Source organism: Scleropages formosus, chromosome 13, assembly GCF_900964775.1.
Source record: "Scleropages formosus chromosome 13, fSclFor1.1, whole genome shotgun sequence".
Taxonomy (NCBI): domain Eukaryota; kingdom Metazoa; phylum Chordata; class Actinopteri; order Osteoglossiformes; family Osteoglossidae; genus Scleropages; species Scleropages formosus.
Window position 1 is genome coordinate 5,226,051 of NC_041818.1, and position 26,501 is coordinate 5,252,551.

Sequence of the window (26,501 nt, forward strand, 5' to 3'; positions counted from 1 at the left end):
GCGATGGCGGCGTAGGCAGGCCGTGCTGCGTTCGGCACAAAGTTCATTCCAGTCAGGAACGGGGAAGGGGACGTGGACGCGGATAGCGACGTCGCGCGCGGAGCCGCAGGCCAACTTTTCGTAGGGCGGAAAAACAGCAGAGCGCGGAGTCATTCGTGTCACTCCGCTACTGGCTTTCTGCGGAGTCACATGAGCTCCGCCGGAGAGAAGCGGACCCCGTCTCCTCCTGCGTCTCTCCGCGGTAATCGGACCCTCTTTGGCCGCTTTAAGCCTCCCATCTGTCTCGAGCTGAACGGGCCACGACTGCGCGCTCCCGCGGCTGGCCGGACTGGTACGGCGCTTGAGGGTGGGCGAAGACTCGTCGACGCCAGGGGGTTATAGTCAGTGCGATTTACACGGTTTTTAGGCGCGTTTGGTGGGTTAGGGGTCTTAGAGCTAATCGAGTCACTTCGTGGCCATTATATTTCAGGAATGTGCGGCAGTGAGTTAAGGCTTAAGCTGCTCCGGCGGCGATTAGAAATAGAAACGCATCCCGCCGGCTAGCTAACTAGCTTCGACCAAATTAAATCTAAACGTCTGGCTTTCTAGTGACGTTGGTCCAACGTCTTGCAGCGTTGCTTAACTTGCTTTTATTTATTTGCTTATTGTGGATTTTTCTAGCAAGAAAAGAGCTAGACTTACTACAGCAGCTGCTGGTGAATGTTTAACCCTTGCTAGCTAGCAGTAAGTAAACACATGATGGGAGCTAAATAATGTGGTGAAAATGAAACCTTACTTAGGTGACTTACTTTATATGAAATGATAACCTACAAGTGCCTCAAATTTATAGGCAGTGTGTATCAATCATCAGGCCGCGTAGTGGTAGTTAGCAGTGTAACTTAAGTGGACTGAATTTGCCGCTCGTGTGAATAAAAGCGAGCTTTTCGTATTAGGGATGTGTGTTACTGCGCAGTTTTCCGCGGAGGTGTTCGGCAGCACCGAGGTGGTGGTGCGGACAGGCAGCGCGAGGGGATCCTGCCGGCCGGGCAGCCGCGCGGACACCAGGCGCCCAGTGCCACGTAGGCTGTCAGCGCGCTGCCTCCACGACAGCGCGCTCTGCTCGTAAAAAGTGTCTCCTTTGCCCGCGAGAACTCGCCCGTTTTCGTTTAACGGCTTATAGGAGAGCGCGGTTTGCCGTATTTTTAACCGTCTTCTTCGGCAGAACGTCGTCTTTTTTCGTGTGTGAGGTGACGGTGACGGCGCGCGCTGCGATGGCTCGAGCGATGTCGTGATGGCGGCTCCGCGAGCTGCGCGGTGGTGGGAAACACACACGTGTGTGCGTGTACCGTGTCTGGGCTGCTTCAGTTCAGGAGGGTCTCGGGGATCTGGCTGGTGTGTGCTCGAGCAGACAGCGGCGGGCAGCTGCCCTGGACTTCATTGACTGAATGTCAGCAGCGCAGGTGGACTGTTGGATCCTGCACGCGATGCTAAACGTGGGCAGCAGGTGGCGTAGTGGTTCGAGCTGCTGGACTCGTAGGACACGGGTTCAGATCCCACCTCCTGCTGTTGTACCTTTGATCAGTGTACTTCCCCTGACTGATCCAGTAAAAATGGCCCACCTAAATGGGTAAATCATTGTAAGTAGCTTAACACTAAGTTACTTTTCTCCAAAGCAACTTAGTAGCAACTAAATAAATGTTGTTGTAACTAACAGTACTTGTTTTATTGCCACTATATAGCTGACTTAGTACAAGGTGACTTGTATTTGTATACAGGGCTCCTTACAGAGATGACATTTTTATGCAACTGGGTAATTCTTTCTCTGTCAATTCACCCTAAGTTCACTGGTCAAAGGTACTTCGGCAGGTGGTTGGATTCAAACCTGGACCAAGGCAACTGTGCCAACCACTAAACTGCTTGCTGCCACCTTTGTATTTAAGTATAGCATCCAAGAAATGCATGCAAGCGCCACCTTGTGTTTTAGATTTTTAAAATGTGAAAGTGTATCTCACCCAGAGGGTAGTAATGCTGAAACTCCGTACACTTTATATTTTCAACAAATGAATTTTATTTGACAGACTAAACGAATTAGCTGTCCCTTCCTTGAGGAGCAAGGGGTATAGCAGATGTGCGGTTTCCGGTGTATCTGGCGGTGAGAGCAGTAGCACAGGAGGCTGGTGTTTTAGGATGTGAGTGGAGTTGAGAAGCGGAGGCCTGTTGGGAAGTTCTGAAGGATCCATAGAGCAGGACCTGCTGGCTACTGTGACTCCCCTTGGGACAGCTGTCTGGTTATTACGTTAAGGGAACGGGTTCATGTGTCATGGGACACAGCTTGTCCTTACGAAGTGAGACGAGTGGCGGCTGTGTTAAAAGGGATTCCCAAGGCAGGAGCTGTGTGGTCCACATGGACTGAGATCAGATGACTTGAATGCTCTCGCTGGGGGACCAGAGGTGTATCGAACCTCATTTCAGTGAGCATTGCTCATGCATCCACAGTTAATCACCTGAAAGATCAGATTTTGGTCTCCTCACCAGTCCTAATATATTGCTTGCCTTTGTTTGTTTTACACTTCAGCAGTATTTTGTTTATTTGCTTACTTTAACAGGGGGGCTTTGAAAAACACAAGGCAGCATTTTGGCGTGTTCAGATATGACGTTTTTGGAGCACGTGGCTCGTTGGTGGTTCTGTGACCACACGGGATGTGGTGCATCGTTCTTTCTGTGGATGCTACCGCAGCATGCAGATTCCTGTCCTTCCTGGGCCAGCGGAGGCCGCAGAGGCAGTGAAGGCCAGGCTTGTGCGGAAGGAAGGAGTAGCAGCTTATTATGTGACAGGAAGCTGCGATCATCCTTTCAGGATGTGACAGGAGGCATGAAAGTGTTATTTACTTTGAGCTTGTGAACTTCTTGCTCTTCTCTTTGCTCTCAGCAGTATTTTGCTGTGTCCCCTTTCCCAATTTTTTTTTCACACAGTTGGCAAGGCATCCTGTCAGGTGGAATTTATAAGTTTTACTTTGATTGACGTAGCACAGAAGTGTGTGTCTAGTTGTCAGTGCTTAGGATGTGTGGTTTCCTATCTCTGCTCAGAAATTGGTTGAGAGGGTTATTTCCCCACCCACTGGGTGCCTGTGCTCGTGATTCTCTGTGTGACAGTTTGACTTGTCACACCAGCCTTCCATAGTCATCAAACACCTTCACAGTTTGCTTTATTTTTTTTTTTGTCTGTTTATATATAGCACAAAACTAATGACCTAAGCAGATGTCTGATAATTCATCATGGTTTGGTCTTTAATCAGTGTAGGTGTTTGATGCTATCAAACATGCCTGAGAAGTTAAGTTGGGAGCAGTATGGATTCATGGAGCAGTTTGGTGGGATTGGTGATTGCTTTGTCGATAATCTGCAATTAATGTGAACAGGAAAGCAGCGGGCCATGTGGAGATTGTGATGCTGCAGTTGCAGGCCTTAAACGTCTGTGTAAGGTTATAGAAACCCTGATCCGTTGGCAAGCTTTTTCAACTCATCGGGTCCTTGTACGTCAGTTGGGTCAGTGGTGCGGCCCGGCGGGTGAGACAGCGGAAGTGTTGACGTTTAATTCGAGTGCCCTTGTGTTGTTTAATTTTCCTTCATGATTAAAGTCCATTTTTGTCTCCTCCTGTGACTTTCCTTCCTGTGGCTGTGTTCTTCCTGTCCGAAGGCAGGCGGGGCATCCTGTAAATGGCACAGTCTCAGCGTCAAAGAGGAGGGTGTTCTCAATTTACACACAGTTCTATGCGTTCAGTTTCCAGCCTCTGTAATCGCTTTTCTTTTGGTACCGAAGAGTCATAGTTAAGTGGGGAGTTCACATCTTGCATTTATGTAGCACTTACCAGTGCGAAATACGCACTAATGCAAGAAAGACTAAGACGATACGGGGACAACCTATATAAATGGTACAGTTGTTACACTGGGCCTGTGAAACAACTTTCTCCGTAGTTTACCTGTAAAGTGTGTACATGTATTAATCAAATTGGTGTGTATCCTAATAGGAAATTATGAATGTGTTCCATTTTATTTAAAAAAAAAAAAAAAAAAAAAAACTGGTGTATTGATTTTTAATACAGGTAAGGAGAAGGCTGCCGAAAGTGGTAAAGTTCTCCTTTAGTTTCTGTTGATACTTGTGTAGTCGTTTCAGGGGTTGTTTAGTTGGTGAGCTCTTTTGGTTGACTGGTGTTTACGGAATGTTTAATCCTGCACAGTTGTTGATGTATGCCAGTGAAGGGTTGCATCTTTTCATCTTGTACTAGTACAGGTCTGTTTTGGTTTGTGGGTGTGGCATTGAGCAATGCAGAACAGATCCCTCATGAGACTGGCACTGAGGGAAAGCTGCACTCAGGTCATCATTGGGATGACCAGCCAAGCTTGGGTGCTCAGTTGGGACAGAATTTCAGGCTTTGCATGCAGGCGGCGCTGAGTGGCAGAGTCATTGTACGGCAGGGTAGGCCATTGGGGCAAGGGTGCCTGGCAGTGTCAGCATTTCTGCGCCAGAAGAGGAGCTTATCACAAGTAGAGAGGAAGTGCACGGTGTAGTCCTCAAGCCTGTCACGTTCAGCAGATTCAGCGGGAGGATTAGATGTAAAGAGGCAGACGGGCCGCCCTGTGGAGCTGCCGTGTTTCTTTGCTGATGGAGTAGTACTTTTTACAGCATTGGGAAGGCTGCCAAGTGACTTCACTAAAGCTCTTGTAGACAAGAGTACAGCTGTTAAAGAGCAGTTCTTAGACTGTTACTTTGCATTCAGAGGTTTGCTGCGTGATTGCTCGGCAACCTCACCTGTAGTTTGCGGCCTGTCTGCGTTAAGGACGCAGCGATGCTATTTGTCACGAAGCAGGGTCAGTGTGTTTTCCTGTCTGTTTTTCTCATTTGCGCGTCAGGGAGCAGCCTTTTATCTCGTCTTTCTTCTTTCTGTTCCACACCAGACTGACACCAGACTGATATTTTGGACACGTGTGTGAGTAAGCAGCGTCTTGCACCCCTGGCTCAAGGAATAGTTGGACCATTTCTTTTGTCGCTGCGTGGCAGTAGAAAGACGGGGTCAGCAGGCACAGTTGAGAAGACTGACAGGGTGCTGCCCTCCTCTTCAGGGAGGGACAAAGCTGTCGGATATTCCCATCATCTTTTACCCTGATGGAGCCTCCTGCCACTTGGTGCTCTGCTGAGTCTGCTGCAGACAGCTGTTAGGTTTCCAGCTGGTCTATGTTGTGTTTACACATCCCCGAAATCTGTGGCTTATATTTCAAAGGAGTGTTTCTGTGCAGTGGGGGTTTTCCCCATTTGCAGCGCATGTGTGGGTCGTGCATATGTAGATATTTGTGTGCACGTGTGCGCATCACCTGGATTTGTGATTACAGATGGAGAAAGCAGAGCTGATGCTGTGCCATGTCACAGTGCATTTTGCCACATCACTTCCACCAGTCACAACCTATGCATAATAATGCACTTTTAGGCCATCAGCAGCCCCCTCCCATCCTACTTGATGCCACCCACGTGTGTTTCCCCTCATCCAGGAGCTGCTCTCGATGAATGCTCTGCTTTACCATGATGACAGACCAGCCGCACCCACCGCTAGAGGCCACACCTATGCTGTCTGAGGTGCCCCTTGTTCAGCACATGCTCAATGGAGACAGCATGCAGCAGGTGAGATGCACTGCAGTTAACTTGCATTATAGGGATTAATTGGAATTTAGATGACTTGTAAGGTTTTTAACAATGCAGGTGGTCCTCAACTTACGATGGGGTTACGTTCTGCGAAATCCGACATAAGACGAAAATATCGTAAGTGAAAAATGCATTTAATACACCTAATGCACACCTCTGCGTGACAGACTGAGAGATGTGGATTGCCACTCCTGCCCAGCATTGTGAAATATCGCACCATATATCGCTTGCCCAGGAAAAATTAAAAAATTTGAACTACAGTTTCTACTGAATTTCTATTGCCAGCTCACCATTGCAAAGTCGAAAAAATCCTAAGTCAAACCATCGTAAGTCAGAGACCACCAGTACTTAATTTTAGGATGTTTTTGTCATCAAGTGGAATGTGTGGTTCAGATGATTCACAATTACCAGAGTTAAGCAAATGACATGCTCACACCCTTGTAAGTAAATCCAAGATACTTATTAGTTGAGACACTTAGGAAAGAGAAATCATACAACCCAGCATTTGGGGATATTTAGGGTCTCAAAATTAGTGTGGTAAGTTTGTCCACTTGCAGAAGTGATATGCAAGGGTAATTGAAGAACAGGGAAAAGACGATTGTTTCAGATGAGAGCACGCATGCTCATCGGTGCCTTAAATACAAATTCTTTACGTTTGTTTTCTAGGTATATTATTGGCACACGTATGTTTGATATTATGGTTCTGTCCACTATTGTAAAATGTGCTGAAACTAAGCAGAATTTAACTGGTAGTCTAAACAGCAAAGCAGTTAGGCCAACATTTAATCTGCTACTTCCTTTGTCACCTATGAAGGAAACATTGTACTAACAGGAAGCCAATCTTCTATTCTTTACACGTGTGTGTGTGCGCGTGCGCGCGCACAAATGCTCTGCATGATATCCCTGAGGACAGGGTGATTCTCAGATATACGGAATAGTTTGCACATACAGCCCACATGGAGGAAAACCCAAGTGTAGTTTGTGCTGTTGTGTTTTTGTCTTGGACACATTCAAAACAAGAGCTTTCACAACCAGATGGTCTCTTACTGTTGGGGGCAGGACTCCAAGTTAGACCAACCTCAGCCTTTCCCTCCGCTCTGTGCCGCCCCATCTTGCTGCCCCTCCGCAGCTCGCTGTCTGCATTCCTGACAGGGAAGCGTTTGCCAGCACCATTTCCAGTAAGGCCGGGGGGGGAGGGGAGGGGGACTGGAAGTGCACACATCCGGAATAGCGTGTCGATGGCCCCCGCTGGGGGCGGGGGTTAGGGGCCGCTCTGCACGCAGCCACCAGACGTGTTCCACTTCAGTACACAAACCATTCCCTGCACAGAAAGGGGTTGTTTCATGGTGTGGGGAGCTATGCACTTGTAACCCTCTTCTGAACCGAGTCCTAATAGAAGGGGATTAGTGGTATGAAGGTAAGAATGAGGGGCCGTGCTGCTCTGTTTGACCTAAACAGATGTGAATACTGAGCTTGAACTACAAGCCGCGGCAACCAGAAGGCAAGATGAGGAGGACGGATGTTATAAATGATCACATTTACAGTCCCTGTTAATTTTTTGAGACCTTTCTTATGAATGTCTGCTAATGTGTACACTGCTTGAACATCATATGGACACCCAGGTAATAGTAAAGTAAAAACTTAAGATTTTGTTCAAATAGTGAGAAGTTAGATTCTCAAATATTTTTGTATTTGGTGCTTTATTAATGGAGAAAAATTACAGTTGCTTCACTGTATTATAAGTGCACGTGTATGCTTTGTTTTGGTTGGCTGTGTTGGACATGAATGCCCCTGTTTGACCTTTAAGTGCAGCACTATGTGACATGGAGAACAGAGGCTTCATGTTGAGGCAGAAGCTGCTGCAGGCCATTACGTATGAGGTTAGCAGTCTCTCGTCACCGCAGGCTGTAGGACAGCGATGGATGCAGTAGTAAGGCCCTCCCCCACCTGAAGGGATATTTCCTTTGATCCTATAAATAGCTAGGTGAAGACGGTGAGTTTATGCTATCCCATTGTGGGGTTTCCCCTGTGGGGTTGTGCGCACACACTGTTAGACGAATGTCCCATTGCAGTGCTGGCGGTAAGGGGGAGGCAACTTTCCCAGCCTCTTCGTTCAGTCCCACTTCCACGTCCACCTCGCCAGTAACGAGACAAAATATTTACATTTCTCTCTCAGAACTGCTTCCTCAGCCTAAACATATCTTGGGATTGTTTTTGGTCATTGCACCACTGACAAGATGACCTCTGGTGATGCTGCTGGTTCCATTGCCCGAGGGGCTGATGGCAGCCCTGCCGCCCTAATGCTGACCCCCTCGCAGCTGCAGCAGCCCTTTTCCTGCATTCCTGCAATTGTTACTTTCAGTAGTTTATATAGTGGATGTTTAGGCGTGCCTTTAGTACTTTGACCTTGTGTTTGTGCTTCCGTGGAGCATTAATTCATGTTTGTGTGCATGTAGAGATTTCTCAGTGCTTGCTTGTTAGAAATGGCTGCAGTGCTCATCCCTGGTCCTGGTTGCAGTTCTGAGGGGTGGCGGCGGCTTTGGGGGCTGCGCTACAAATTCCCTGCATAGTTCTATCCCTCTCACAGTCTGTATCCTGCATTCCTCAAATAGTGTGCCCCTACCCCCTCCCCTGCTCTTTTTTGGTGTGCTCGCTCTCTCACACACACACACACACACACACACACACACACACACACACACACACATGCAAGCATGCACACACACATTGAGCACAACACCCCTGCCAGCGCTGCACAGCACACAGCAGGCCTCTGGCCCTTCACACAGCTTTTTTGTTTACGTGCCTCTGGAGTGGATTTCGCAATGCCACCAGTGGACGTGTTTTCTTTTACTGTTGATCTTGAAGCATTTCATGTGAGACAGGTTCCTGAAGGCATTTGCTCTTTCGCAGCTGAACAGTACTACACATCATTTGGGATTGGCATTTAAAGAATGAATATCCTGTCATTTCCACTTAATTAGAAATGACATTGCCAGCTAATGGAAGTAATGGTTTTTTTTTTTTTTTTTTTTTTTTTTAAAGTTATGCAGTGGATCGACTTTTGGTCTCTCCTAGTGGCAGAAGGCGGTTTGCTTTAAGTCAAGACTGTGGGGTGGCGATTCAGTAGCGACAGTAGTGCTTTATTGATTACTGTAATTTTTTATTCTTGCACTTTGATAATGGTAATTAGTGTGTAAGGTTTTAAATTCTAAATCTACTTTGTTTTATTAAATCGGTGTAGGTCTGCGTCACTGTTGTCTTAAACTGTTGTAGACTGAAGGGGTGTAAAAATAATTTTAAGTAAAGGCTGGAGAGATAAAGTCCCTTGTCACCTATTTTTTGCAGACAAAGGGTGTACCTGGGATGAGAACTTAGTTCTCTTATTACTGACAGTTTCATTGGTCTCAATTGGATTCTGCTTTCCTAGTAAATTCCTTTGGGAGTAGTGCAGACACTGCAATGATGGTTTTTATTTGAGGAATGTTTGGGTTCTTAGTTGGATAACAAACGGTGTACATTTTTGTTGGCTTTTAGCTCATCATGAAGTCCTCCACCCCTGCTTTCTAGCATCTTCTCCCAGTATTATTGGTCCTTAGAAAACTGTTCCCTCTTTCCTATATCCCCACTTGAGTAATTGACAGATGGCTGTAAGACTAAATCCTGAAGTGCCTGTTACTGCAGTACTTTATTTTACCTATGTCACTCTAGCCTACATTTATTTATTTGTCTGATGCATTTTTTTCCTATACCCCTTACCATGTTAAGCTACTTAGAATTACTTACCCTAAATTATTTCAGTAAAATTACCAAGCTGTATAAATGGGTAAGTACCTTGCTCAAGCGTACTATAGCTGGAGGTGGGAATCGAACCTGAAACCTTTCAGTCCAAAGGCAGCAGCTGTAACCACTATGCGCATATGTGTGTTTGGGAGCAAGTGAAACCTGAGTTTTCAGCATGGTGTACATTTCCCAGGCTGACATTTGTCTAGCGCAGACTGAGCCCAGTGCCCGTGGTCAGACAGACCAGGATGTGGGGTCAGTCGAGGGAGACAAACAGGCCTCTGTGAGAGTCAGGGCTCCTGTTTGCACAGGGCAGACTCTCTGCCCTGCAATGTCCACCTCTGAGCTTCCCCCTCCTTATTTCTGTTGAGCACATTGTAATAAGCAAACTCCTGGCTGTCCATCAAGCCCCCCTTTCTTCATCAAGTACCAACTTCAACAGTGCTGAAAGCTCCAAAGTGTTTGTCTTTAACAGAATGTGAGCTTGAGTAACAGGCACAGTACCAAAGCAAAAATTTGAGTACACTTGGGCAGTATTTCTGTGGGGTGAACTGGACAGAAGAGTTGAAAATGCAACCTACAAATATCGTGTATCTCTTGAGGTCGCTACAGAAAAGCTGGAAAGACATGTTTGCAGATTTCCTACTTTTTAAAAAAAAAAAAAAAAAAAAATAATGTATAGCAAATATTGTCACTTTGTACTGTATATGCATTATCAGAGTTTAAAAAGACAAATTTATCATATATGTGTGTAGCAGCAGTGTTGACATTTAAGTTTATTTAGCTGATGCCTTTTTCCAGAGTGACTTTCAGTGTTAAACAGCTTACTAAAATTTACCCAGCTGTATAAATGGGTAAATCTTACTGGAGCAGTTCGAGGTGCCCTTGCTCAAGGGTACAACAGCAGCAGGTGTGATTTTAACCTGGCTCCCTCAAGTAGTAGCTCTACCCACTGCACTACCTTTTAGTCCTCTCGATCAGTTTGGCAGAATGTTCTACATCCCGCCTTCAGACAGCACATTGGGCTGCTGGTAACATAGTGGTTAGAGCTGTTGCCTTTTGATCCAAAGGTTGCAAGTTTAATCCCCACCTCTGGCTGTAGTACCCTTGAGCAAGGTACTTACCGTAAATTGCTCCAGTAAAAATTCCCCAGCTTTGTAAATGCGTAAATAATTGTAAGCTTGTAATAACTGTTACTTTGTAAGTCGCTTTGGAGAAAAGCCTCAGCTAAATGAATAAATGTAAGTGTTAAACCGACCACAAATGTTAGTAGTGTGACTTTTATCATCATTACTCTGCAGATGATTCTGGTGCAGGTGAATCCTGGGGAGACCTTCACCATCCGCACAGAGGATGGACAAGTTCGGTGCATCACAGGTCAGTTCTGCCTTTGTCCAGTGCGTCAGCACTTTGTGTGTATGCACACACATATTCTTTTCCAGAGATAGCGTTTACACACCACCTTATCAGTGTTTTTCTTTCCAGGACCAGCGCATGTGCCCATGGTTTCCCCCAATGGCACCATGCCACCTATCTATGTGCCCCCTGGGTACATGTCTCAGGTATGTCTCACTCAGCTCCCTTGTCAGAGGTGTGTATGTACCAGCTTAATTCAAGTTGGCCATTTGTGTTTTTTTGTCTTTGTCTTTTTCTGATCAGCCCTCAGTAACTACATTAAGACTTAAACCTTCCGCTGTTTACTGGACATTGCTGCACTCAGTTAAGCATGTTGAAGCAGCTGAATAATTTGCCTTTATTCATTAGTGCATGATGGAAAAGTTTCTGTAACTAATTCTGAATCCAAATAAAGCATTCTTTAGTTTCCCTGCAAGAAAGAGTAATTATTCTAGCAGATTAAAATATGTTCTCTGGTTACTGTGAATTGTGTGCTGTATATATGAACCAGCTGCCATAGCCTCTTCAGTCCTGTATCACAAAGAGCATATTTACCAGTGTACTTGCTCCCTGTTGCTCTCTGAGTATGTAGTTTCTCTGTCTCAACCTCTTGCTCTTTGCCTCACTCTTTGTCCCTATTGTTCCTGTTCCCGGTCCTTCTAGAGAGGTCATCTGTGTCAGTGGAGCAGGTGTGCATGTATATGCCCTTTGCCCCCAGTTACAATTTTAATCTATTCCTGAGAACTGCTTGTTAATTATAAAGCAGTCCTGAGTCTAAAATGTAATTTTTTTTAAAAAGGCAAAGTTATCCCCTAGTCATTTCATCAGTGGCAAGTGTACTTCAGTGTAGTACCCTTTGTTATTGTAACACAAGACAGCTCTTAGTCTCAACCATTTGGAGAAAGCATCTGCTCAATGAATAAGTAAGTGTACCTGGTAAGACTTGTGACTTCAGCGAGAGTTTGGTTCTGTGAAGAATGATCTAACAGTTGGTTTTTAAAAAAAAAAAAAAAAAATTTTCCCTCTTCCCAAATTTGAGACACCGAGTAGAAATATAAACTAAAGGCATGAACTCAACTGTATTAAGACACACAAAAAGCTCAGTAAGGTTATAGTGATTATAGTTGGAGATGATTTTCTAGCATTCTCTGCTTCTGAGTGGGCAGTTTATAGGTCCTGAGGAAAAGCCAGAATACAGTCAATCAAATCACTGGACTGATGACTGCCTTGGCTGTTTTTATGTGGCCTGTCTCCCATGCAGGCGTAGGCAGGGTGTGCCTCATATGATTTATGAGAAAGCAGTGATCACTGTAGCCATGATATGAATTTTGACATGAAAGTGTCCATGTGCCTTAAGAACAGCAATTTTCTTAATCCCCCCCTCCATAAAGGCATTTCTCAGAACTGCTAGAAGTAGCTTGTAAATTTAAAGTACATGTTTGACTTGTTGCTATAAGCACATGTCCATATATCAAGGTCTCATAACACAGGACACTGGCATATGTTCTGCTTTCAGAACATGGTAATTTCTACACAGAAATTTGTATTTCCTTGCCTGATTTGGTTTTCTCCTTGTATCCTCTCCTTAACTTTCCTCTCTTTCACTCTTACCATGGTACTGTTAGACTTACCAGTCCATTTCCGCAGGTGGTGGAGGAGAATGGTGTTCGAAAAGTAATGGTTTTGCCCCAGACGACAGAGTTTCACCCCTCCATGCCACCGCCACCACCACTTCACGTGCCTCAGTACTTGCCCCCACACCCTGCAATGCTGCACCAGCACCATATGTATCCCAGGGAAATGCCCCCCCATTTCATGCACCAGCTTCCTCCTCCACAGATGTACAGTGAGCAGGGTGAGTGTCTCCCTGCATGTCCGCCACAACCAGCGCTTGTACCTGACAGGCTTCCATAAAGTATTTATATAGCGGAATAATGGAAGCCTTCACATGGCCTAATACCAAATGAATAGTTAAACTGTACTCAAACTATTTTGAGTTTCTTTTACGCTAATGCTGGTGTTGGTGTGTTCTTTGCACAGGTGTAGATGTAGCTTGCCATAGTGCATCTGGACCTCCACGTGAAGATCGAGCATCCAAGTCACAGGACCACCTGCACAGGCGGCTGGCCGCAAGCAGCAGCGTACGCATCACTCGCAGCCCCCCACCCTCTCCACTCAAGGGCCCCTCTCCTGCTCCCCCCAACAATGGTCAGAATGGCCAAAATAAGGGCCTCGTGACTCCAGCAGCTTCCCCAGGCCCTACAAAACAGAAAGCCCCTGGTGCACCATCCCCCTCAGACACAGAGAATGCAGGTGAGACATGCATAGGTCCTGGTTCTATCTGAAGTGCCCCCAGCTGGTCATGTGTCCAGTGGGTTTTTTTTTTTTTTTTTTTTTTTTTAAAAACCATCCTGTTCTGTTTTATTTTGTCTAGAAGTCGTGGCAGAAATGCCCAATATTCTTGAGCAGCTGTCTGGCATGTCCAAACCCACAGTGAGTATGAAGGCCCTACATCTGTGTGTTGATCTGTGTTCTGTAAGAGTAGGACTGTTTGTGTTGAATTTATTAAACCTTTCTTAAGAAGTTGGTCTTTTGGTCTATTTATATATTTCCTGTAAGATCTCACCATATCCTTTGAAAGACCTTGGTTTAATTGGAAATGGAACTAAAAATTGACAATGAGGATCTTACCAAAACATCTTTCTTAGGTGCTCAACGTTACATCTCGTTCAGCCATCCTATCCTGGACACCCCTTGCCGGTTTGCAGAATACAGACCCCAGAAGTGCAGAAGCTCCCTTGCTCTTGAACTATGAGCTGGCCTTGTCACGCAATGGCAGTGATGGTGTCTTCTCTCCCATCTACTTGTAAGTTCCACATTAGTACCCCTGGGTCTGGCAAAGCTCCACATTCTGTGAGGTCTTTAAGAGGGTGGTGGACTAGCTAATACAGGACGTTCAGTGTGCAAGGAATCTTTCTCCAGTTGTTAGTCAGTGCAGCATTGCTATGACAGACAGTGGCTACCCAGTTCTATTATCTCTGTCATCCTCCCTGATGACCTTCTCTTCACACAGGGGGCTGGAGACCACCTTCACAGTAGAGGACCTGCGCCCGGCCACAGCCTACTACATCAAGTGAGCCTGTCATGAGTGGCATCCCACACATTCTGCCTGTGTTGTAGGCTGTCTGATGCCAGGCATGTATCTGCCCTTTTTTTTCCCCCTTCTCTCTTGTAGAGTATGCGCGTCCTGTGGCTCTGTGAAAGGGCCTTCGTCTGAGGTGGCTGACTTCACCACAATGTGTGCCCCCCCTGAAGCCCCAGCACCACCACGAGTAATTCTTCATAGCAAGAGCACCCTGGTCCTACAGTGGAAGGTATGAGAAAATCTGTTCAGGTTTTGCCTGCACAGCCATCTACAGAGTCAGCTGAGCAGCACTGAGAGCATTTGGTGCCACCTCTAAAGAATATTTCTTTACTTCATAGGCGCCCAATGACAATGGATCAAAAATCACTGGTTATCTCTTGGAGTTCGACGAGGTTAGTTCAATCACTGCTGTGCTTTACCAAAAGATTGGTCAGCTGAGAAGACACTTTGTAAACACTTAGGTTACAGAAAAAAAAGGTTTTTTGTCATTGTTTTTATGTAAATTATTTTTGTTAGAAATCTGAAGATGTACAATAACCCCCCCCCCCACCCCCCAAAAAAAATCCACAATACCACTTAGACACAACTTTCCAAATGATTTTTTTTTTTTCCCCCCTCCCTCTTGCTATTGCCCAGTTTGTCCTCCTTGTAGTCATGTCTTTTTGTCCCTTCATGCTTTAACAGGGAAAACAAAGTGCCTTTAAAGAGGTTTACTTTGGGCATGCCAAACAGTACAAGATTGTCAAACTTACCCCTTCAACAAACTACGCCTTCAGGATAGCGGCTAAAAATGACATTGGAATGAGGTGAGTACTGATACATTGTCAAGTTCAAGAATTTCATCTCTGCACTGTCCATTTTAACAGGCTGTTATGAGGTGGGATTAAATTATTTAAGATTTCATTTTTAGCTCCTCAGCTTCTTGTGAGTGAGAGATGACTAACATGAACATACTTGAAGGGCTCTTTGGTCTGGAGCTCATACCAGCTTCCTGTGGTGTATAAGTGTATACAATATACAGTGTGTAATATAAAGCTTTGTATACATCATTTCAAGCTGATTGCATTAACATCTACTTTTTTGTAAAAGACTTTAGTGAGACATGTATAACAATTTACTGCAAGCTTGATCTGGCCGCTGCCACTGTTTTGACTGTGAATGGAGCAAGTTCTGACTTGAACAGGTGTTCATCAATATCATCTGCTTTTAGCCTGTAGTGTCACCTTTCTGTGTGCACTTGGTGTACCTTTCTGAAGCCCATGTTTCTGTATGTTTTCAACACTTTGACAGCATGTGTCTGTGTGTGTCTGCAGTGCATTCAGCGAAGTGATGACTTGCTGTACAGCAGGCAGTGCCCCCCAGCCGCCTGCACCACCTCGCCTGTCTGCTTCAGGGGTGTCCTGGCTGACACTGGAGTGGAACATCCCTGGTGGACTAACTGCTGGAGACACGCTTACCTACACCCTGGAAATGGAGGAGGAGGGAACGGTTAGTGGCCAGACCTGTACCACTGCTTGGCACTGCTTTTTGTCTTGACAAATCTGAAGATGAGCCAGAAGTCTGACAGGCAGAGTTCGGAACGCTTAACACCACTTGTAGTAAATGCTATGACCCTTGTGCTAGTGTTACAGCTCCATTTTTTTTTTTTCCTTCTTTTCTGATCCATAGGGCTATGGCTTCAAGCCAAAATACAACGGGGAAGAGCTTTCCTGTACTTTAAAGGGGCTCAGAAGGAGCACATCCTACAGGTTTCGGGTATGTCTGCAGGTCCACCAGACTTAAAATGATGCTTATGATGTCAGGTATCTGGCTGAAGTAACTGAAAAACACTGTGGTGCAGCAGGACACTGAGTTTGTGTAATCAGTCTCACACGGGTAGAGCAAGTGTGTTGAGACCAACCACCTGTCGCTAGAGTGTGACTGCACACCACTCCACTGGAGTGACTGTGTGCAAACACATTATGCTTCAGTAAGTATGTGACCAACGAATGGCATGCCACTACATGGAGTGTATATGCCTGTGCCTGTAGGTGCTGGCAGCAAATGCAGAGGGGCGTAGCCAGCCCAGCGTCCCTGTAGAGTTCAGCACAACACCAGACAAACCGGGTGCCCCTGGCCGTCCGGCACTAAGAGGCCGGGTTCAGCCGCGCTGTCTGCACACAGTCTGGGGTAAGGGTCTGTACATAACGTGTTGTAACATGCACTCCCACTGTGGTACAGACAAGGATCATCACATATGCTCATACTATGTCAAGTGGACACACCTTGACCTCTGCCCATATTCAGCCTGTTTTTTTTTTTTTTTTGCTTGCATGCAGATGCACCAAAAGATGATGGAGGATCTCCAGTTACGCAGTACGTTCTAGAGATGGGTCAGAATCACAATGGTAAGAAACAGAATTTAGGTGTACGCTCAGTGAAGCCTTACTGAAAGTCTGTGCCTTTGTCATATAACTGCATGAGCAGTGAGACTTAACGTCTTTCTCTTATGCCATTATTTTCCACAGATAATGGGTGGGAGGTGGTGTACAGTGGCCCACTGAGGGAACATGTGTGTGATAGCCTCAAGCCTGGCACCTGGTACAACTTGAGAGTCTACTGCCAGAGTGCAGGAGGGCAGAGTCAGGTATGCACCCTGCACCTCAGCACACTGCAGACAGGGTCAGCAGGAGCTCTGAGTGGCTGGTTAATGGAGCCGTTTGTTTTCACTATCTCTCAGGCTTCAGAAAGCCTCACGGTTCAGACTGCTCCTGTGCCTCCTGGGCCGTGCCAAGCGCTGCAGCTAGCAGGGAAAGCCAGGCCACGAGACATACCATTGACATGGGGTGAGCTAACATCTTAATGCTTTTTATTTTTTTTTTGTCCCCTCTCTCTCCTCTCTTGTGTCAGGACCAAGAGAAAAGAGTTACATTATCTCCTCTGAAAGTGAAGTTCTTTCCTAAACTGAAGGCTTCCCTTTAACCCAGCTGTGGCACTGCTGGCGTGGGCTTCTCTAACGCACAATCGTGTCCTACCCACAGGGCCTCCACTAGAGGATGGTGGTGCTCCTGTCTCGCAGTACATTGTGGAAATGTCAGACTCCACACAAGGCCCTCATCGCACGTTCTACCAGGGTCTGGAGACAGACTGCAGTGCCTGCCAGCTGGTGCCTGGGCACAAATACTGCTTCTGGGTGAAAGCAGCCAACCAGGCGGGGGTGAGCGCTCTGGACATTTGAGCACACCATGTTGCAGGGCTGGCATGTAAACTGGCCTCCGTTCTAGGGCTGACCTACCTGATGGTTTTGTATAGAATTACTGTAAAAATCAAAGTACTGGCTAATCATCTCATAAACACAAATTGCCCCAGAAGTTTGTTGGTAACTTGTTTTGGTCATAACTCAAATTATTTTTTTTTTTTTTTTTTTTTTTTAATATCAAAGTCCCAGTGAATAAAAGTTTAACACAGGCACCTCCCAAATTATTTGTAGGTTTATGTAGGTATTTAAAGTGGCTGAAAATGTAATTTTCCACACTCCTGTTCAGTGGCAATTAAGTCCATAAGCATGTGCAGTGTTAGTTTCTCACCACTTTGTTTTATTTCCATTTTGGTCTTATTGGTCACAGTAAGCCTCATATCACTGGTGATGTTAGAATCACCAGAACTTGCACTCATCAGACATGAGTGGTAATTGCTGTGAAACACTGGTATTCTGTTTAGGTGCAGTACACCCCCATCTTTTGCCTCAGTAGGTGACCACAAATCACATTTCTTTTGTGAATGAAGACAGGTGAATGAAGAAAATGATTAAAAACTTAATTTGGCAATATGTCTTTTTGAAAATGTAGCTGAGCTGTGTATTCGAGCTTGAGGAATGGGCGCTACAGATGTACTCTACAGTCTTTTGTTACCTTGTGCCGTTCGGGAGAAGAAAACATGAAAATTGTGTGTTTGAATTTACTCTCCCACACTGATTTCCTTTTTGCAGTGGGGCCCACTTTCAGAGATGTATGAGTTTTCCACTGCGCCTGGGCCTCCGGAGCCATGTGGCCCCCCACAGCTCGCAGTGAAGACGCCCACTTGTGTCTTGGCTAGTTGGGAGGTGAGGACAGCAGCCCACATACAGGTCTTCTCTGGAAATGGCATCAATAACATCAGTAACTTTGACTTAATCAGTAGTGGTATACTATGCCATATGGGAATTTATGGGCAGTAGCAGTAATTATCTGCATTTTCTTCATACTCTCCATTAAAAAAATGACTTGGCAGACCTGCTAGTTAAGCTTTCAAAGCAAGATAAGTGATTAAATTGATTGTGCAAGAGGTAAATGCTTGCACATTGATATACTGAGCGTCTCCTAGAAACTAATTATGTGAAATGAAAAGGCAGCACTTAAATACCAGGCCAGGTTTCACTTCTGTTAAGCCATGTCAGTTACTATGAGAAATGAGGGGAAAATATCTAATTCAGAATAGCAGCATGTTGTCATCCTGCTCCAATAAAGGGAGATTTATAGAGCTCCAAAATACTCTTGTAAAAGATGTCACATGCTTGAAATGGCAACAGTCCACTTCTAATGTACTGATATTCAAATGAGGATTAAACTATTTTCTGTATGCACAAAAAATATTCTTTTGTATATTTTCTATGTAATATATTGAATATCCTTTTGTTTTGGGTGTTTCTACTGTTCCTCTTGTCTTGTCTGCAGATTCCAGCATGCAATGGGGCAGAGGTTTTTGAGTTCCGGATGGAATGGGGTGCTGCCGAGGGCACGTTGACACTAACCTACTGTGGCCCAGCCCCTGGCTATGAAGCACGGAACCTTCTCCCTGCCACGGCCTATTACTGCAGGGTGCAGGTACTGAAGATGGGGACACTCCCAGTCCACAAAATGTACAGACTTGCATTAAAGGAACAGATATTATACATGCTGTTCTCAGTCAGCTGTTGCTGTTCTTTCTTGAGGTTGTCTATGAGGTAATTTCTTGCAGGGAGAATTACAGCCTCTTCTTAGGTTACAAAAATGTTTGGAGGTGGTGTTCCCATTTAGTTGGAAAAACTCCCCCCCCCCCCCCAACAATTTCTGAATGCAAGTGAGCGCGACCTATGTTTATCCTCCCAAGTGCACAGATGGCTGTGAAGCGCGCGCCTAGATGGAACGTGTGGTCATCTTAACTTCATCTGGTTTCCGTAGTGTTTACACCTTGCGGCTAATGTTTGTACGCTTTAGTTGCAAGAAGGCGCTGCAGTATTACTAGTGCTAAAAGGTGTTGCACATGCTTTAAAGATTAACTTTTTTCTGGAAAAAAAGACATTGTATTACATATACTGTACAGATATATGATGAACTTTAAAAAAAAAAAAAAAAAAAACCACATCACAACTAAATTGCTATACCTGAAGTTCACAAATTCTAATCAGCAACTAAATGAAGGGACATCTGTACAACTAACCTTGTAGCGATCATTGGCGTTGCAAGTAGTTTTCGGATCCCAGTTAGGTTCGTAAATTGATGCAGCAGTGTATAACGCATTCCCTCACCCTCATACGTTTTACCCAAATAGGACTAACAGAAAAGTAACAAATTGGGATATAGTGCATAATATGACAGGGATAAAGCCCTGAAGATATTGCTAAAAATTCATTATGGTGAAGAAATGCAGTTAACATGTAAAATCTGATTATGCAGAGAATTTTATTTAATGTTATGATTTAAACACTTAACATTTTCAAATTAATAAACTGTCATCATGAAGTAGTACAAAATAAAATGCAAACAATTACAGCAGTTTGTTTCAGAAGGTATAGACAGAGGGCTTACACAGCTACTGGGACTTGGTTTCTATTCCCATGCACACCATAAAGGTGGTTCACTGCACAGAGGATGTGCTTTGTTACCTGGAGAGATTATGACTAAGTGAAGAAACAGGTATAGTTTTGCTCAGTTTGCTATAGTGTGTTCTTGTATAATAGTTGTTTGCTAACAGGGCTGAGTGAGCCCACAATTCATAATTTACCTGTTGCTTCCGTGCTTTGTTCTTGACACTTGACATGTCCTTAAATTGATTAGATTGTACAATTATCACTTATTTGTGCGCTTCTTTTTTGGGGGGCCACGCAGGCAGTGAATTCTGTAGGTGCAGGTCCATTTGGAGATGTCGCCATGGTGACTACCCCACCTTCAGTCCCAGCTGCAGTCCGCTCGGTTGCGGTTGTCGGAGAGGACGCGCTAGCAGAAAGTCTGGCTGGCCCCGCCTCATGTCTGGCTTTGCGGTGGGAGGAGCCCTGCTCCCATGGTGCAGAAATAATTGGCTACAATATAGACTTTGGGGAGCAGGTCCCCATATCTGTTGGAAAGACCAATCACTACATATTGGAGAATTTACAGCCAGATACAACATACAGGTAAAAAGGAATGCTATCTTTGCATACGCTGTAGTATATGCGTGTACACATACAGTTTCATATTCATTCATTCATTTGCAAATAAAAGGACTGGGTGGTCTCAGCACTGCTCCCCTGAATCCTATGTGACACTGTTTTGGTCCCTTAAAGATTTATTTTATTGCCAAGTTGCTCTATTGCGGTGCTTGTAATTAAGGCCCATGGGGCATGCTATGAGTTTTAGGTCTATTAGAATGGACATGCTGCTGACTACTACAACTAGCGTTGCACCAGAAGTAACAAACTTCAGTTCTCCACATGAAGGCCTTTGCACTGACTTTGTGCTATGGATGTGTTTGACTCTTCTCCTCCCTCCTGGCTGTTTTCCCCAGGGTTCGGGTGCAGGCCATCAATGGCATCGGGGTGGGGCCGTTCAGTGCATCCCTGAAAGCCAGGACCCGACCTCTCCCCCCAGAACCCCCCACGCTGGAGTGTGCAGCAGCGGGCCCACAGAGCCTCAAGCTTAAGTGGGGTGATGGCCCAAGCCGAGGGCAGCTGAGTGGGGCAACACAGTACTGTCTGCACATGCAGGCTAGTGCAGACAGGTAGGGGGTGTGGTGAACAGCTGCTATTGAATTGAAGAGTAATGCATCTCTTTTCATTGGTTTATTATCTGTCTGAAGAAGGAAGAAGCCTGCATGTTATAGTGAGGCCACAAAATACCATGGACAGACCTTTATTGTCTCAGAAACGTGGCTGGAGGATTATGTATAGATGTTATCGGTGGAATTGGAATTAGCTTCATTTATGTAATGTTGTTGTCAGCTTTAGGGTTAGTGATGAACTGTGGAAAAAGTGGGTAATGTTTCCCAAAATATGTTGCTGGGCCATAAGAGAACTAAGAAATCACTTATTGTATGTGTACATGTTGTACAGATGAAGCACTGTCAAACAATGTACGTTTTATTTATCCCCTAAGATTGTCAGTGGATTTAGCTGAGGATACTTTTTGTCATCTCTCACTCAGTCTCTTTCCTGTATGCAGTTTCTGCTTGTAGTGAGCTTTATTTTTTAGTTAGTCTCTTATTTGTAACCTTATAGGTCATTTCAGATGTGCTTTACCAGCATACAGAGCAGGAATGTAGTTATTAGAAAAGCTGCAGTTTCATTGGGTGTCATGAGTTTGTGGGCATATGGTTGAGTCCATCAAGCTTTGTTAATCATCCAGGGATTGATTGTCCTAGGTTGGTGTGCATCTACAGTGGCCCCTGCCACACATTCAAGGTGCAGCGCCTGAGCGAGGCCACGGTTTATCAGTTCAGCATCCAGGCGCACAACGAGGCTGGTGTGGGGCCACTGTCCCCTCTGTACAGCTTCAGCACCTCCAGGTCCCCTCCACCCCAGCTTAAAGGTGAGTCACCGCGGTAAAGCAGGCTGAAGTCCTCTATTGCAGTGGTACGAAGCAGCATGGCCTTGAGCAGGTTACTGGTCTCCTGTCATGGGCTTTTGTTACATTGGAAAAGATCTGAAAGGATCTCCATTTGTCCTTTGTCTCTAACAGCCCCCCGAGTTGATCAACTGGAATCGAATCACTATGAAGTCACGTGGGAGGCCCTACAGTCAATGCGAGGAGACCCCATTGTGTATACTCTGCAACTGCAGCGGGGCCGTGAGCTTGAGCAGGTATGCTTGGGTGGCAACTGCACTTTGAGGTTCTCCTAGTGGGGTTTCAATATTTTGCGTTATTATATTGGAGGTGCCTACATATCTAGCTACAGCAGGTAACGTGTTGGTTTGAGCCACCACCCTGTAATCAAAGAACCCAAGTCTGAATCCTCATTCTTACTCAAGTACCTGTGAGCATAGTATACCTCTAATGAATTGCTCCAGTAAAAATGACCCTGCTGTGCAAATTATTGGAATTCTAAAAGTAGTCTTGTATAAAATGTTATAAGCTGCTTTGGAGAAGAACTTCATGAGGTAAATGAATGTCCTAACAAGTGTCTTTGCTTCTTTTCTCTGTTAGTTGTACAGGGGCCCTGCTTCTTCATACAAGTGGCACGGTGTTGTACCTGTTTGCGACTGGCGTCTACGCGTGTGTGCAGGTCGCAGGTGCCCCGACGGCGTGGAGCTGTGGGGTCCATACAGCCCCAGCATAGCCCTCCCTGGCCCAGAGCCCCCAGCAGCATCAGAGAGCGTGGCAGGGTCTAGGGCTACATCCAGAGATGGAGTGGCTCCCAGGAAAGACCGAGCCATTACAGATGAACAGTTTGCTCTGCTGCTTCTCCTGGGCTTTGCTATCGTGGCAATTCTCTTTGCTGTGCTCATCCAGTACTTTGTCATCAAGTAGGTCCCTCTCAGGGCTCCCACATTCACCAATTCACACATCCCAGTTGGAGGCATTTTATTTTTCCTATTCATCATCATATTATTATTATTATTGTTATTATTATTTTTATTTGTTTTACAAAATATGTTATCATATATTTCCAGCAATAGGTACTTTTTCGATGTGGTGATTTATTTACTTCTCCCCTTGACCAATGTGAATGGTGACTTAGTGGGTTGTTGAGTGGAAAGTGTTTAACAGCTGGACGTGGCACTGTAGACGCGTGCGGGGCCGGCCGAGTCGCGTACCCGTAAGTCGGTAAACCAGCGGCCCAAGTGTCTGCCAAGGGTAGGAACTGTGTGCATGAGAACGTGTGAGCAGAAGGTTACAGGTTTTTCCAGTGTCTGATGTTGGTCAGCTGGTCAGGGCCTGAGTGTTTCTGTCAGCCTCCGTCTTTGATTGGCTGTCACGGAAACTCCCATCTGCTTTGTGGGAATTTCTGAAGATATTTCAGCTTTATATTGTACACTGTCATTCAGAGTAGCTGTGAATTGAGCTTTCCTCTATTTAATAAACATGTTGTTTTTAACAGACAAACCATGAAAAGGGAGAAGTTGCCAAAGTTTTTATGAATTCCGTTTGACATGCTTGAAAAACTCATCAGAGGTCATCGTTCCCATATCTTTTTTTTTTTATAAAAATCCACTAACATCATGAATAACTTCAGAGACACAAGTTACCTTGGCTGAAAAATTGGGAGAATTTTTTTCCTGTCATCACCTCTGCGTGTATATATACATACGTATATTATGTTTATGTATATATAAATAGACAGTACCTATAAGATACAAGAAATATGCATTTGTTATAAATGTCTCTATTTGGCTCAAACTGAGCACCATGATCCTGTTCTGTGTGTTGAGCTCTGTGTGCATTGTACGTTTTGTACGTTCAGGCTGAAAAGTAAATGGGTGGGTATGGGCTTGTTCAGTGTCTCTGGAGAACAGGCGGCGATTCCTATTGCCAGTACGCGTACCCAGTGCACCCCTGGGCTATATCGGTTACCGTTGTACTGTAAACACAAGTTCGTTTTGGCCATGGTCAGTGTTTCCTCCTTTGTCACACAGATAAACCCAAATTTAATTTGCCACTCAAACTTATTGTTTGCTCTATTAGTTCTAATGAGGTTGAGTTGTTCTGTGATTAACTGTGCTGAAGTGATCATTGTGCCCCTAAAGGAGTTCACTTTTTACAGAGGCAACTGTAAGGGATTTTATCTTTGTGTCTCACATTTTGCTGGCCATGATTGTGAGTGGGTTGCCACACTAACTGTAGCACCTTGTCCAGTCTGTGAACTGTTGATGCAGGCAGGACTGGTCCCCTTTGGCACTGACAGTTTAAGAGCGCTGTGTCTGGGTTAGGTGGGGTGAGGTGAGTAGACCGACATGTTAGGGATTTCCACCGTGTCTGCACTCTTAACTGCAAAAAGTGTACAAGAATATCAGCTGGCCGCTGGGAATACTGTTCAGCACGCCACACACAGGTGAAAGGGGAGATTGGTTTGGTCCCCCCCCCCCCCCCCCCCTTTTCCTTGGCTGTTTATGTTAAACACTGTTCAATCAATCAGAAAACTTGTGCTTACAGATTTAAAAAGGGAAGTTGTGCTTTGTGGGTAGACTGACACGTTGTGAATGTCTTTGGTTCCTGTGAGTTGGGTGGTACTCTCCTGTTTTGGACAAAGAGGTATTCATAAATGAATGTTCTTAATTAAAGCTGGACGGAGCCTGAAGGCTACTTGTGTCCTGTAAGGTCCTTGTTTATAACGCTTAGAGTGTGGGCTACACATGAGCACTCCCTTGGAGCAGCCTGTCAAGCGTCTGCACACAGCTTGGCCTCCAGCCGAAGACATGGTTGTCTCACCCGTGACAAGTTTCTACTGCAAATTCCCTGTTTAAATCTGTCTTCTGTTTGTATGTGAGTTGTGATGTCCTGTACCTTCTGCAAGACTTGAGCTCAACTGTGCAAGGAGGCAGCCTCTGGTGCTGTAGTTCAGCTGCATCCTTTTACCCAGAACCCGTGTTCACTCTGACTCGTGCATAACGCAGGTGCGCTAACCGTCGGTCACTCTCATACACCTGATATCTTTGTTTTGGAGGTGAGGGAAAGTGTAGACAAGAAGGCAGTCTTATAATGAATAGTTAAATTGTGATCATGTGTCTGTCTGCTGTTTTTGTTCTTGCTCGTTCTTTTAAAACTAAACTGGAAATTTCCTCAGAGCTCATTCTGCTGCGTTGAGTATCGGTCCGAGCGTCCGTCTGTGTGCTTGTCAAGGCGCAGTACTGTTTTACACTAAAGCCTTATCTCTCTGGCCTCTGCACACTGTTTGCTCATTCCCGCTTGTGCCTGCTTCTGCAGGGCTTAGTGGCACCTCAGCCACACAGCTTCTCAGCTTCAGCCCGGGAGGGTAGCCCCCGGAACATCGGAGGGTGCTCTTTTCCAAAGATTTTTAATTCTAGTTTCTTCTGTCTGTTCCACATGAAATATGAACATCAAGCTGCTTCTCTTATCTGAACTCTTCAGTGGAGTTGCGAGACCGACTGAATGCAGAACGTGTTCACCACCGCCTCTCGTGTCACTCCATCGCCATAAGACCAATTCAGATCTGAAGGATGCTTGTCTAGGAGTTGTATTGCAGCTCTGTAAACAGCAGCAACCCCTCAACTCAAGTTACCCTCCGCTTACCTCGATGCCCCTAAACCTGCACTACTAATGCAAAGTGCACAGTTGCACCATTTAGGGTTCTGCACGGAAACAGTAACGAGTTCTGCTTGTCGTGGGTTTTCCACATGGTTATGGAGTAACGCTGTCTGAGTGTACGCTTTGGTTCTGCACAACACACATGCTTTCTGCAGAGCTAGAGACTTGCATTGTCTAAATTTAGTTTGCAAACCATTTGTGACGTACAAAGGAAAAGCACAGCTGCTAATAATTTGTATTTTCAGATTTATTACCCCCCCCCCCCCAACCCCTTCCAAACATGCAGAAATGGAACACCGCAGAGTATGTTGTTTTTTGTGACATGCGTGTGGTTTCTGGTTCGGTAGTTTTATACAGTGGGACATGTGAAGTCTGTAGTGTGTCCCTGACTCTCCAGGTCAGTTAATTGTCAGAGTTATGTCTCCTGGTCATTCATGTGGCATTTTACTGTGGGGGCTACATACTGTCTAGGTACTGCTCCCTGGCACATGAAACAGGAGTGTTTGTACGCCCAGCCCCCTGGTCTAACTGCAGGACTTCTGCATATGGCCACCCATTGTCACATGTCTTCCCAAACAAAACAGGTTACGCAGCTGAGAGGTGCAGGGCTCACCCACCGCCACCCCCAAATGAGGAGAGTGATGGGGGAGCGAGTCTGTGCCCCTGAAGCCCCGAGGAGTCTGCTGCTGCTGCTACTGCTGTAACTCTAGGGTTCCTCTAGTATCGGTGTGGGTTTTTTTTTTCCTCCCCCCCGCCCCCATCTAGACACACTCTGCCACGGGGACACGTAAACAACCCAGATACTGTGCGAGACGGATGACTTTGACACCTTGGTCTCCATCCTCCTACTGTGCGTGTTTTTAGAACATTCTCGTCGCCTTGTTTGCCTTTTTCTATTGCTTTTTCAGCAGACAAATGTAATACATTCCAAAAACGTACTTTATCTGCATTGTCGCTTTTGTTTCTTGTTTTTTGAGTACTTTCATAAACCTATGTTAATAAACTGCCATGTATTATGTTATTACTAAATTGTAACAATCATAGATAATATAT

At 45.4% G+C, this 26,501-nt stretch overlaps 1 protein-coding gene across 4 annotated transcripts; it reads left to right on the top strand.

Annotated features, from left to right (window-relative positions):
• On the top strand, positions 1-26,499 carry LOC108925438 (fibronectin type-III domain-containing protein 3A-like). 4 transcript variants are annotated; one of them, XM_018737359.2, is made up of 26 exons: positions 1-331; positions 5,522-5,651; positions 10,757-10,832; positions 10,941-11,017; positions 12,498-12,705; positions 12,891-13,163; positions 13,285-13,343; positions 13,559-13,716; positions 13,924-13,983; positions 14,086-14,224; positions 14,334-14,387; positions 14,680-14,801; positions 15,309-15,483; positions 15,664-15,750; positions 16,026-16,164; positions 16,314-16,382; positions 16,503-16,621; positions 16,715-16,820; positions 17,016-17,191; positions 17,963-18,076; positions 18,687-18,836; positions 20,100-20,383; positions 20,755-20,967; positions 21,607-21,773; positions 21,924-22,045; positions 22,389-26,499. In XM_018737359.2, the coding sequence occupies exons 2-26, from the start codon at positions 5,538-5,540 to the stop codon at positions 22,710-22,712; spliced, it is 3,585 nt and encodes a 1,194-aa protein (XP_018592875.1). In that variant the 5' UTR covers positions 1-331; positions 5,522-5,537; the 3' UTR covers positions 22,713-26,499. The 4 variants fall into 4 exon arrangements, with proteins under 4 accessions (XP_018592875.1, XP_018592874.1, XP_018592878.1 ...); XM_018737358.2 differs by having other exon boundaries at positions 1-241; XM_018737362.2 differs by having other exon boundaries at positions 1-241; positions 13,288-13,343.
• Positions 26,500-26,501: the final 2 nt, after the last annotated feature.

What these genes read in the sequence shown, in the direction of transcription:
- LOC108925438 (XM_018737359.2), top strand. Translation starts at nt 5,538, where the DNA reads ATGCTCTGCTTTACCATGATGACAGACCAGCCGCACCCACCGCTAGAG. An exon ending in CCCCTGGGTACATGTCTCAG is followed by an intron (nt 11,018 to 12,497) that starts GTATGTCTCACT and finishes CCATTTCCGCAG; the next exon opens with GTGGTGGAGGAGAATGGTGT. An exon ending in AAATGGAGGAGGAGGGAACG is followed by an intron (nt 15,484 to 15,663) that starts GTTAGTGGCCAG and finishes TCTGATCCATAG; the next exon opens with GGCTATGGCTTCAAGCCAAA.